This window comes from Tenrec ecaudatus, chromosome 15, assembly GCF_050624435.1.
Source record: "Tenrec ecaudatus isolate mTenEca1 chromosome 15, mTenEca1.hap1, whole genome shotgun sequence".
In the NCBI taxonomy this organism is placed as follows: domain Eukaryota; kingdom Metazoa; phylum Chordata; class Mammalia; order Afrosoricida; family Tenrecidae; genus Tenrec; species Tenrec ecaudatus.
In genome coordinates this window covers 110,779,266-110,792,909 of record NC_134544.1, presented here as the reverse complement: position 1 = coordinate 110,792,909, position 13,644 = coordinate 110,779,266, and the positions used below count along the sequence as shown (strand labels likewise).

Genomic DNA, 13,644 nt, shown 5'->3' with positions numbered 1-13,644 from the left:
TTCGCCTTCCACTTGGGTTCCTGGAATCAGCTCATTTTCCTTTTTTTCCCTCCCTCTCCCTTCCCACTCCTCCCTCCCCCATGAACCCTTAATAGTTTATAAATTATTATTTTATCTTATCTTACACTGCCAGGCATCTCCCCTCACCCACCTTCCCATTGCCCATCCCCCAGAGAGGACGTTACACGTAGATCCCCGAGATCGGTTCATCCGGTAGGTTTTATACACTAAAGTAAACAACTTTGCTGTCATCATTATTGCATAGTTAGCCTTTTCTGGTAGTTCTAATCAATTTTACCAGTGGGCATCTGGAGCTTGTTTACTTGTACAAACAAAATGACTAAGCATTTATCTTAGTTGGTTACTTTCAATATGTAGTTTCTTTTGCTCATGTCAGCTACCTAGAGAGGTTTGTCATTGGCTACACATTATTTTCCCAAAGAACGAGAAACACACATATCAATAATCTTACTGAAGGTTAATGGACTAAATGAACCAGTAAAAAGACAGAGAGTAGCACAATGGATAATACACAAAATCCATCAATATGCTGCCTACAAGAAACACACAACACAAATACAGACACAAGCAGAGTAAAAATCAGAGGCCGGACAAAAGCATACCAAGCAAGCAGCAACCAAAAGAAAGCATAGGTAGCAACATTAATCTCTGAAAAAATAAACTTTAAGGCAAGTAAAATAATAAGAGACAAGAAGGGACAATACATAATGACCAAGGGAACAATAGGTCAAGAAGATATAACTATAATAAACATATATGCACCCAGTAAAAGACCCTCAAAATATATCAATCAAATCCTTACAGATTTGAAAGGGATATAGACACCTACACAATAATAATGAGACTCCAATTTGTCACTGTAAGTAAAGACAGAACATCAAGGGGAAAAAAACCTCAATAAAGACTCAAAAAACCTCAACAACACAATCAACAAAATCAACCTCATAGTATACAGAATGCTCCATCCAATAAAAAACATTCTTCTTCAAAACACATGGAACATTCTTAAGAATAGACCACATCCTAAAACAAAAAGTATGCCTCAACAAATTCAGAAAAATTGAGGTTGTACAATCTATCTTCTCAGACCACAGTACTATAAAATTAGAAATCAACAATAAAATGAAAAAGAACATAAAGAAACTCACCTTGACATTAAACAATATAATACTAAAAAATAACTGGTAAATGAAGTAAAGAGAGGCATAAATTTTTTTAAAATTCCTTGAGACAAATAAGAACAGCAACACAATATATCAAAAATTTTGGGGGTACTCTAAAAGCAGCAATCATAGGCCAGTTTATAGCAATCAACACACATGAAAAAGGAGGAGAAATTCAAAATCAAAACCCTAACACAAAACCTTCAAGAACTGGAACAAGGACAAAAACATAAACTCTTCAATAAAAGAAGGGAAGACGCCATAAGGATCACTGCTTATCAAAAATAAGCAGTATGGGCCTGGTAGGGAATGATCAAGGGTAAGGTTATGTAAAGAAGAGGTATAGCTATAACCCAGGTGGGGATGGAGCATGATAGTGGGGCAGGAGGAAAGTCAAGGGAAATAGAGGAAAGAGCTAAGAGGCAAAGGGCATTTATAGAGGTCTACACAAAGACATGTACATGCAAATATATATAAGAGGATGGGGAAATAGATCTATGTGTCTATATTTATAGGTATAGTATTAAGGTGGCGGAAGGACCTTGGGCCTCTACTCAAGCACTCCCTCAATGCATGAATACTTTCTTCTATTAAATTGGCATTCAATGATGCTCACCCTCCCGACACAACTGCTGAAGCCAAAGCGGGTAAACAAGGAAATGTGGTGAAGAAAGCTGATGGTGCCCGGCTATCAAAAGAGATAGTGTGTGAGGTCTTAAAGGCTTGAAGATAAACAAGCGGCCATCTAGCTCAGAAGCAACAAAGCCCACATGGAAGAAAACACCAGCCTGTGTGATCATGTGGTCCCAAAGGGATCAGTTATCAGGCATCAAAGAACAAAAATTGTATCACTGGCTGTACACCTCCATGATACGATCGCGGAGGACAAATGGGTGCATAAGCAAATGTGGCGAAGAAAGCTGATGGTGCCCGGCTATCAAAAGAGATAGTGTCTGGGGTCTTAAAGGCTTGAAGGTGAACAAGCGGCCATCTAGCTCAGAAGCAACAAAGCCCACATGGAAGAAGCACACCAGCCTGTGCGATCACGAGATGTTGAAAGGATCAGGTATAAGGCATCATCAGAACAAAAAAAAAATCTTACCATAGTGAATGAAGGGGAAAGTGCAGAGTGGAGACCCAAAGCCCATTTGTCGGCCACTGGAGATCCCCTCACAGAGGGGTCTAGGGGAGGAGATGAGTCAGTCAGGGTGCGATGTAGCACTGACGAAGAATACAGCTTTACCCCAGATCCTGGATGCTTGCTCCTCCCCAACTACCATGATCCGAATTCTACCTTGCAAGACTGGATAGAGCAGAGGTTGTACACTGGTGCAGATGGGAGCTGGAGGCACAAGGAATCCAGGGTGGAGGATACCCTCAGGACCAGGGGTATGAGGGGCGATACTGGGAGAGTAGAAGGTGAGTGGGTTGGAAAGGGAGAACCGATTACAAGGATCTACATGTGACCGTCTCTGCATGTGGAGATACTGGTGCTAATTCTCTGCATGCAGAAGACCTGGAGGAGAATGGTGTCCCGTGCTTCAAAGTAACAGTGCATTAATGGGACAGTTTGAGCCACATTTCTTTCTCCAAGTAAGTCAAAGCCATCACCATAGTCTATGGTTTCAACAAGGCCTATGGCAGCGGTTCTCAACCTGTGGGTCACGACCCCTTTGAGGGTTGCCTCACAGGAGTGGAAGCACAGAGACAATAAGTGACGGACTGGTTTATCAGGAACAGGGTAGGGGTGAGGGAAGGGAACTGGGAAGCAATCAATGAATGTGGGAGGGGGAGCATTAGAACCAATTGTGATGATATATAGTACTCTTTTAAAAAGCGATTTAACTACGGAAGTGTATATATGAATATTCTATCAAGAAAACTACTAAAATAAATAACTAAGTAAAGAAACAGAACTTGACCTGTGGTTATCATGGGTGGAGGAGGAAGAGTTTTTGCTCTGCTTAGGGAGCACCGAGTTCATGTTAATGGGGGTGGAACAATTTGGAAAGCGATACCACTAGGAATTTTACAACACAAGCAGTACAATTAATGGCACCGAATTATACATGTAGAAGTTGTTGCCTTGGAGACTTTTTTGGTGTATATTTTTTTGTCAAGATTGAAAGAAAAATTATAATAATGAGTACCATGAAAAAGAAAATACTCTAAAATCGATTGCGATAAAGAGTATACAACTCTCTTTGCAATGGTTGAACTACTGAATTTTATAATAGGTGGATGACATGCCAATAAAACTGTTAAAAACAAACTTTAAAATAAAAAAAATTGCCTAATTTTCCCACCTTCTTATCATTCTGTTTGGACACAGTTAAAGTTTGCATAGCCTGAAAAACACCTGATACTGACATTGTTGTCAAATTATGCGGAACTTCAAAGAAACTTTGGGTGGAGCTACACAGGCATACTCAGTTACAGAGACCACCATAAGTAGGAGTAACAGTACATACTGAGGACGTACAGCAAGCACAGTAAGCTCTGTGCTAATACTTTAAATACGTGATTTCTAATATTCACAACAACTCTGCAAAGCAGATAATATTTTCTTCATTTTACAGAGGTAATAGTGAAACTCAAAGGTTAAGTAATTTTCTCAAGACAAAGCTAATTAGGTGGCAGGGAGGCATGGAATTTGAATCATTCTGTTATGCAGATTCTTAAAGGGAAGGAATGAGATTATAGTTATAAGAAAATTTTTAACTTTTCTTTAGAATAGACTATTTACAGATAATACCATGGCAAAACAAACTGATCAAAACTCACTGTGGAGTTCGGTCTTAAAATATTTAAAACTAGCCAGTTAGAAAAGTTATTTATGGTCTTCATTGTATTGTATTAACATTAAACATTTTGATGATCATGGAAAGCTGGTGTTTCTAATATTGGTAGCATACAGAAAATTACTGTTAGAGTCAGGTAGAGCTAGAGACCACTCTGACTGCTGACCTTCGAGCTAACCAGGATGCAAGAATCGAGGCTAATGGGAAAGCAGGATATGGACTGAGGCAAGCCACAGGGGTTCTGCCACCCGACCCCAATAAAATCTGATGTTGTACTCCTAAATAAATCTTCCTGAAACCTCCAGGATAGCCATTTCATGATTGAAGCACAGTTTGCCTGTTAAATTGTTGTTTCTTTTACTGTCCTATATGCGTGCAAAAAGCCACTTGAGTGGGACTTGCCAGTGTCTCTGAGGAAGAAAACCTGATAATACCAGCATGTAACCTTTGGGGCTCATCTGAGATCCTGCCTTTCCTCAGGATTGAATCTTGGAGGTTTTCTCTTCTTTAGTCTAAAGACAAGCAGCACTTTCCCCTCTTTATGGGGTGGCTCATTGGCTGACTAAACCATACAGGAAATGCATAGGGGAACCCACTCATTAGAAGTAATTCTTTAATCAGACATGTCCCTCTCCCTGAGCTGTAGCTTCAGTGCTGTCCTCTGAAGTAAATTCTTCTGTGGGGCAGTGAGGGATGTCCACGTAGTTGGGATTGGGGCCGGCCCCTTAGATCTCTCTATTGGTTCCCTGGTTCATGCCAGTATGTTGCATTCACATCTTGGAGCATGAGGTTGAAGTCTGGTCCCTCTTTCCCTGCGGAGCTATAAATAATAGCCTCCCCTTGGGGGAGGGGGGCTAGTGCCCTGATCCGAGTATAAGAGCAAATGAAGGGTGAGGAAGAAAGAATGGAGCACATCCTGGCCCACCAAGCCAATGAACAGAGAGGCCCATATGGCCGGCCCCACTATGAGACGCAACATCCCTCACTGACCCATAGCACTACAGGTGACAACACTGGAGACAAGAGTGTGGGAATTGTACCCGACCTGACGCCAACACATCAAGGAAAAGCACTATGGGTGTGCAACAGAACAGCAAGAGGAACAGAGCAACGAAGTTCCCAGGGAATACCAAAAATAGACTTTGGCACCAGAGTGTGTCACCTCATCAGACTTGACCAGAAAATACTCCTAAAGGTCAACAAACAGGCGTTGAACTATTTACAAACTTTTCTTTTTTTTGTCATAGTTTTTTCTTGTTGTTTTGCTTTCTTTTGTTTCTTTGTTTTGCTCTGTCTTGCTTTTTGTGCATATTATTATCTTTGCAGGTCTATCTAGACAAGATAGGATGGATACACAACCTGGAGGAGAAAATAACAGATTGAAGGTTCTGGGGGCCCATGCAAGAGAGGGAGGCAGGGGAAAGGAAGTGGGTTTTAACAACCCCAGGGACAAGGGAACAACATATGACTTAAAATTGATGGTAAGGAGGGTATAGGAGGCCTGGTAGGGTTTGAACAAGGGCAATGGAACCAAGAGGAATTACTGAAACCCAAATGAAGGCTGGGCATGACAGTGGGGCAAGAGGAAAGTAAAGGAAAGAAAGGAAAGAACTGGGAGGCAAAGGGCATTTATAGAGGTCTGAATACAGGCATGCACATATGTAAATATATTTATATATGACGATGAGGAGCTAGATCTATGTGCATATATTTACAGGTTTAGTATTAAGGTAGCAGAAGGACACTGGGCCTCCACTCAAGCACTCTCCCTCAATATAAGAATACTTTGTTCTATTAAACTGGCATTCCATGATGCTCACCTTCCCAACACAATCGCTGGAGAGAAAGTGTGTGCATAAGAAAATGTGGTGAAGAAAGCTGATGGTGCCCAGCTATCAAAAGATTAGTGTCTGGAGTCTTAAAAGCTTGAAGGTAAACAAGCGGCCATCTAGCTCAGAAGCAACAAAGCCCACAGGGAAGAAGCACACCAGCCTGTCTGATCACAAGGTGTCGAAGGGATGAGGTATCTGGCATCAAAGAACAAAAAATCATATCATTGAGAATGAGAGGCAGTGCGGAGTGGGGACCCAAAGACCATCTGTAGACAACTGGACATCCCTTACAGAAGGGTCATGGGAAGGAGGCAAGCCAGTCAGGGTGCAGTATAGCAACAATGAAACTTACAATTTTCCTTCAGTTCTTAAATGCTCCCCCCCCACTATCATGATCCAAATTCTACCGTACAAATCTGGCTAGACCAGAGGATGTACACTGGAACAGATAGGAACTGGAAATACAGGGAATCCAGGACAGATGAATACTTCAGGACTAATGGTGAGTGTGGCAATACCAGGAGGGTGGAGGGACGGTGGGATTGAAAGGGGGAACAGATTATAAGGTTCTACATATAGCCCCCTCCCTGGGAGACAGACAACAGAAAAGTAGGTGTAAGACATGACAAAATAATAATAATTTATAAATTATCAAAGGTTCATGAGGGAGGGGAAGCGGGGAGGAAGGGGAAAAATGAGGAGCTGATACCAAGGGCTCAAGTAGAAAGCAAATCTTTTGAGAATGATAAGGGCAACAAAAGTGGTTGACACAATGGATGTATGTATGGATTATGATAAGAATGGTATGAGCCCCAATAAATTGGTAAAAAAAAGACACAACCTGCAAAATAAAAAGTACCTCAACAGTTGTTAAGTCCTTCATTTCATGAAGAAATGAAGTCATCTTTGTATTAAATGCTACTCTTCATAGTTGATCTGGAATTATCACCAGGTACTCTAGACTTACCCTTTCTGGGATTCACTATGCACTTGTTATTCTTGTGATCCCGAGTCACCTGTGAGTGGAAGACTCCAGGGATCTGACAACACTGAGGGTAGATCCATGTGTGTTATTTGCTTCCCTTTCCTTCAACCAACAATCAACTCTCCTTGTTTGTTGTACACATGGCTAAGGCTTTGGGGGGAAATGTAACCTTCCCTCTATTATCTCAAGCAGCTTAATGCTGCTTGTGAACCTGCATGCCCCACTTGTGTAAACAGATGAGGAACAGTCCCAGGGCCCACCCTCATGCAGAGACTGCTGTAACAACCACCTACTGGTCCGTTAGCATGCCCTGAGATCTGCCACCAGCTCCACCCTAAGTAGTTTCCAAATATTGGCATCATCCTTAAATCGTATCCTCTCTGACTGAAGTTTTGTTAATTCAGTGCTTCTGGTTTCATCAGGTTTCCAGATGTATTTTAACGTCCTTTATAGAGTATGTCCCAGGCACCGTCCAGCCCTTGCAAACCCCTTTAACAAGGCTCTGTTCAGGGCAAGTCCAGTCCCCACTGCTCAGGCATAGCATGCAGGCCTCACTTCCATGTGGACCACGCCTCCCTTTGCCAGAATGTCCTCTTCTACTTGTCTCCATTGTGATCTCTGCACCTTTACTGATTCTGCTTCCTGACACTCTCTCACAATCCTTGGGACTAGTGAGCCAATATAACTTTTTATAGAGCTGGGAACCTCTTCAGAATCTGTTGGGTAAAGTCTTAGTCTGTGGTTATAGTTTCCATATAACAAACCCTTTCTGCATCTTTATAAAACTATTCAAAAGAGACAGTTATCATACTAGTTATGGGCAACTTTCAAACCATGTCCCACAAAGTAGGATATTAATATTAGCTTATGAATATGTAAATATATTTAAAATGGGTACTTAAGATATTTCTAATTAAAAATTTATACATGACTATAATTAAGTTAAAGTATCTATACTCACCACGGAAAAAATAGAGGTAAAATTGGGATTGTGTAAATAGACAACTAAACTGCTGTTACAATTTTAAATAAATTTATCTGAATAGATATGTTTATATGAAGCACCTATAAAAAATTGAAACACTATTTTTTCAACAATGCTGTTGTTACATCATCAACTGAAAATATATTTAGAATTCCTGGTTTATAATGGTCTTCGGGGCCAGTTTGGTAGGCACTGAAGAAAATTATATTCGATTTATTTTATAATTTTAAGTATTGGTACCAAAACCATTTCTAGCAACTTGATCATCCCAATCCACTTCATCCACTAGCCTTGATATCAAATGGCATTTTGCTGTTTTCCAAAATTTTTATTCTGCCTTTGGAGGATGACGATTTGCCAGCATTTAAAAACAACATGCCAGAGGCCATGATGCCAATTCCAAAATAAAGGAGTCTAAGATAAGAATAACTGAGTGATCTTCTAAAATAAAAACCTTGAAGGCGATAGCACTCATTACATGTCTATATGTGCGTATTTCTGTTTTCAAACTGGAGACACTACTTTCTGATGTGCTCTCTGAACAGTTTTTTCAGTTATTTTGTTAACTTCCTCGAACATCCTAAAAGTAAAGTGCAATGAAACTCATTTCCCATGTAATAATAAAGTAGATAATGAGTGTGTGAAAAAGATAAGTGATTACCCGAAACACACACACACACACACACACACACACACACACACACAAAGAAATCTAAGAATTGCACTGACAAAATGATGTACTGTTCTTAGTATTCAAAGATGTACTTCTCCCTCTCACAGCAGTACCCAGTTCTCCCTGGAAGTAATCATTGCTATTGTTCTTCATATATCCTCCCAGAGCTACTCAGTACATATGTAGCTTTATATAGCAGTTCCTATGTTTTACAGTAATTTTTTATCATAAATAATAGCTTGATATACAAAGAATAGGAGCCCTGATGGTGTAGTGGTTACGCATTGGGCTGCAATTCACATGTTCAGCAATTTGAAACCACCAGCAGCTCCTTGGGAGACAGACTGGACTTTCTACTCCCCAAAAACAGTTACAGTCTTGGAAACCCACAGAAGGGTCACTATGAGTCAGCACTGTCTCAATGGAAGAGAGATTTTTTTTAATCTGTTAGTTTTTAATTATTTTAACTCTTATGAACACATAATTTATAAATTTATCACAATAAGATATCTCCTCTACCTTAGTTTTTCTAATGACTTGCTAAAAGTACTGATCGTATATTCAGTAGTTCAACAGTTTCATGTGTTTTAAATAGCTGTTTATAAGACATATCATGAATTACCACTTACAAATTTAAACATAAAGTTCAACTTGCTATCACATCATGCTGACTTAAGAGCATCTGACCTATTAATTCTCTATAAAATGTGAAAAATGTTAAATATTCTTTATTTGATATCATATACAAATCATACTGAACTGTTTTTTGTTAATAGAAAGACAATATTTTAGACAGGAAATTTTAATTAGATCAACACATCTAAGAGCACAAAGATAAAGTAGCTATTGCTAACTTATCTTCAACCCTTGCATTTAAATATGACCATGAATATAAACTGAAATAGGTGAGTCTTGCTCTGTTCCATGAGGCAGTATAGAGACTTCCCAATATTCAAATATATTCATAAAGTCAGATATCTAAATCTAAGTATAAAATCAACCTATAGGTTATAAGATGGCATGCACCACCTTTGTGAAACATTCAGCATTACCAATCCAACCTAGCTACCTTCAAAAGTCCAATCATGCCTTAGAAAATAGCAGTGAAAACACCTGCAGAACAGACATTTCTATCAACAATTTGAAAGTTTGATCAGAGTCATTTAACCACAACCAATCTTTAATTTAATTAACGACTGTCCAACCAAAATATTCTATCAGTCATTCATGATCCAATTTCCGGTGTATAAGATCAATTTAAATATGGTACATGTAAAAAAGTCACAAAGCATTCCTAATTTATAATAAAAAAGGCGGTGGCCAACTATTACTCATTAGTACTAGTACTAATTAGTACTTTGCCTGAGAAAAGTTCTCAGTTCTGCCCTTTCTCCCTTCTTAATGCCAGCAAAGATGATTTCTGTTCCAGGGATGTACGAGGGGGTACAAAAAAAAACACCTTATCACCTTCAAAGTCCTCTCCATTACACTTAATACATTTGTCAAATCTGTGATTCCATTCTTGGAAACATTTATCAAACTCATCTGTTTGGATGGCTAACTACACCTCTCCCGTTTTTTTTGTTCACGTCTTCTACGTCCATGTTTTGGAGGGTACCCGCTGTACTTCTTGGGATTCTGCAAATACTCCATCAACGTGTGTCCACCACTCCTGCCCTGGCAGGTGATATCTTTGTTCTTATTGTCATCTATGTAAGTGAACCTTGGGGCTTGACTGGTCTTCTGCCCAAACAAACCATGTAGATTTGGCCCTGTCTTGTATTTGCCTCTCCCACCCTCTTTCCACAGCTTGGCACTAGGCATGCTTCTGAACAATGATCTTCTTGCCCTTCTCGTGAATTCTTGCCCATCATGAATTCACTTTCTCGTTGAACACCCCACCCCGTTACATTAATTACATGTATTAGAATACATTTTGTACAATTTTGTAGAAAATCTTTTGAATTTTTCCAGAATGTAGACATTATGCTTCCTACTTACTGATACTAATGATCAAAAGCATATGTGGTCGGTACTCTCAGCCTAAGGAAGATAAATTTTTTTTGGTTTGTTTTTTAAATTGTTTCTTCAGAAGTCAACCGACTATACCCAAATGCTGAAACTACATAACCAATCTGTGCCATATAAAGTAAAATAATTTACCTTAAATGTAGCAAAGGCATCTGAAGCAATATCAAATGTTGACAATTCCACGTACTTAAAGAAATCTCTGAATTGATTAGAAAAGAGGATGACTTTGGCAAGTGGCTCATATCGAATGCATTCCCTCAGCATCATCCCACAACGTAAGGCAATTTGTGGGGTTTCATATCTAGAGTATAAACAAGAGAAAATAGAGGAGAATATCAGTCTGTTACCCCTGCTATTAACAAAAAGGCTATCAAAATAATCATTTCAATATAGGTAGTTCTTGACTTACAATGTATTTAAATATCAGCAAGCACATTTATGACATATATTATGTATATATAAAATATGTATATTTATATAAGATATACATACATATTATCATTAGCAATAAGTACTACATATAATGTTATAGCATATTACAAGGTCCATACAGGAAACTTTCCCTAATTTTCTCACTTGAAAGGCCAGCACATTCTCAGGAATAATCTTAAACCTCCCACAAGTAGAGTGAACACTGTAAATGACAAAATGTCAACATTGTCCATTTTTTATACATGTTTTAGTGTATGTATTAAAAGATATCTGTAAGGTTATAGGTGATGTTTCTAACTCCTAAAGATAAATAAGGATCAGATTAATAAACATACTGATAATAATAACAAAAACTTAAAAAAAAAAAACCACCAGAGAGAGAGTGGTTTCAATGTATGTCAGAACCAACTTAGGAGAGTCATTGGAATGGAACCTATCAGAGGTTTGGGACTATTTACACTATTAACAGAAATGTAAAGTTACAGTTCATTTAAACACCAGTCACTTGTTATCTATTCAACACCTACTATATGACTGGAGATATAACAGTAAACATGACCAAATCACTACTTTATGGTGACTATATTTTCTAGTGCATGTGTGTCAGGTTTTGGGAAAAGGCAGACTATAAACAGTGAAAGAAATGGTAATTTCATCTCCTGAGAAGTGCTGTGAAAATTGAAGAAAAAACCCAACAGGAAATATACAGAGTGTGGTAGCAAGGGCTCTCCTAAGAGAAGTGCACTGGAAAATCTTACCCCATTTAATCTATAGGGCTGACCTTGCCATTCACAGACTTATTTCTTTCTTCTAAACTCAAAGAACATTGAAAAAATACACAATGTGTATTTCTCAAGGATACCCACACTGTTGCTTTGTTATGGAATAAATCAAAGAGTACAGGAGTGTACAGGGAAGGATTCCAAACAAAAGCAAATTCACTGCCATCAAGTTGATTCTGACTCATAGTGACTGTCCCTATGAGTAGAGGATACACATTGGGCTGGTAACCTCAAGGTCAGCAGTTTGAAACCACTAGCAGCTCTGCAGGAGAAAAACAAGCTTTCTATTCCCATAAAGATGTACAGCTCAGAAACTCAAGCATTAAAAGACGGAGGCTAACAGACTGGCTTACAAAACACAACCTATCATTATGCTGTTTATAGAAAACACATCTCCAGACCACAGACAAAAATAGGCTAAGAATCAATGGCTGGAGAAAGGCATACCAAGCAAACAGGAATTAAAAAAAAAAAGCAGGGGTTGCAATCCTAATCTCAGATAAAATTGACCTCAAAGAACAAACCATAAGAAGAGATACGGAGGGATAATATATAATGCTCAAGGGAATGGCAGACAAAGAACCATTAAACATTTGAAACATATATTCCCCAAAAGAGAAACCTGCTAAATACGTCAAGCAAACACTCCAAAAGATGAAAAAAGAACTCACGGCCTCAACAATTATATTAGGTGACTTGAATACACCGCTCTCTGACAAAGATAGATCGCAGGGAAAGAAACGCAACAAGAAAGCTAGAGATCTAAACACTACAAGTAGACAATCTGTCCTGATAGATATTTACAGAGCTTTTCATCCAAATAAAATATATCACATTCTTTTCAAGCCCACATGGAACATAATCAAAGATAGACCACATACTGGGGCATAAGGCAAATCAACATAAATTTAGGCATATTGATATCACACAGACCTCTCTCTCTGACCACTGTGCCATAAGGCTGGAAATCAACAAAAGGAAGATGAAAAAACAAGAGCAAACAATTGGGGGATGAATAAATGTCTATTGCAGAAGGAATACATATTGGCCCAGATCAGAGTTGAAATTCAGAAATTTCTAGAAACCAATAAGAATGAGAACATGACATACCAAAACTTACGCGACAGAGCAAAGGCAGTTATCAGATGAAGTTTCATAGCAACACATGCACACAAAAAAGGTAAGAGAGACTTCTGAATGATATGTTGGCACAAAATTTACAACATCTAGAGCAGAGTCAACAGGACAATCCTACTAATAGCAAAAGAAAAGAAATAATAAAAATCATGGCTGAGATTCAGGAGAGGGAAAATAAGAAAACAATGGAAAAAATTAATGATGCTAAAAGTTGGTTATTTGAAAGGATAAGCAGAATCGACAGACTTCTGGCAGACCTAACCAAAGAAAGGAGGGAACAAATTTCAATAGCAAGGATGAGGGATGAAAGAGGGGACACTGCAACAGACCTTAATGAAATCAAAAGGATAATTACACAGTACTACAAAGGACTGTACTCCAGTGAATTCAACAACTTTGAAGACATGGACACATTCGTGGAAAAATGCCTTACTAGACTATCCATGATGGACATCAAGAATCTCAACAGACCCATAGAAATAGAAGAAATAGACAAGGTTATCAAGGGATTACCAACAAAACATCCCCTGGACCAGATGGCTTCACAGGAGAATTCTACCAAGCATTCAGGGAAGAACTGACATCAATCCTACACATACTCTTCCCGAACATAGAAAAAGACGGCAAACCCCTGAACTCCTTCTATGAGCTAGTATAACTTTGATAACAAATACGGGCAGGGAACCCACTAGAATCAAGAACAACAGACCAATATCCTTAATGAATATTGATGCAAAAATCCTTCACAAAATACTGGCCAATAGAATACAAAAGTATGTAAAACAAATAATTCACCATGACC

General features: G+C 38.7%; 1 protein-coding gene across 2 annotated transcripts in view; it reads right to left on the bottom strand.

The window, feature by feature from the left end:
- Positions 1 to 13,644, bottom strand: part of CAB39L (calcium binding protein 39 like) — a 162,357-nt gene that overhangs the window by 31,798 nt on the left and 116,915 nt on the right. For both annotated transcript variants that reach the window (XM_075532560.1, XM_075532559.1), the window contains one exon: positions 10,624 to 10,792. In XM_075532560.1, coding sequence (XP_075388675.1) covers positions 10,624 to 10,792 — 169 coding nt within the window. The remainder of the gene's footprint in view (positions 1 to 10,623; positions 10,793 to 13,644) is intronic.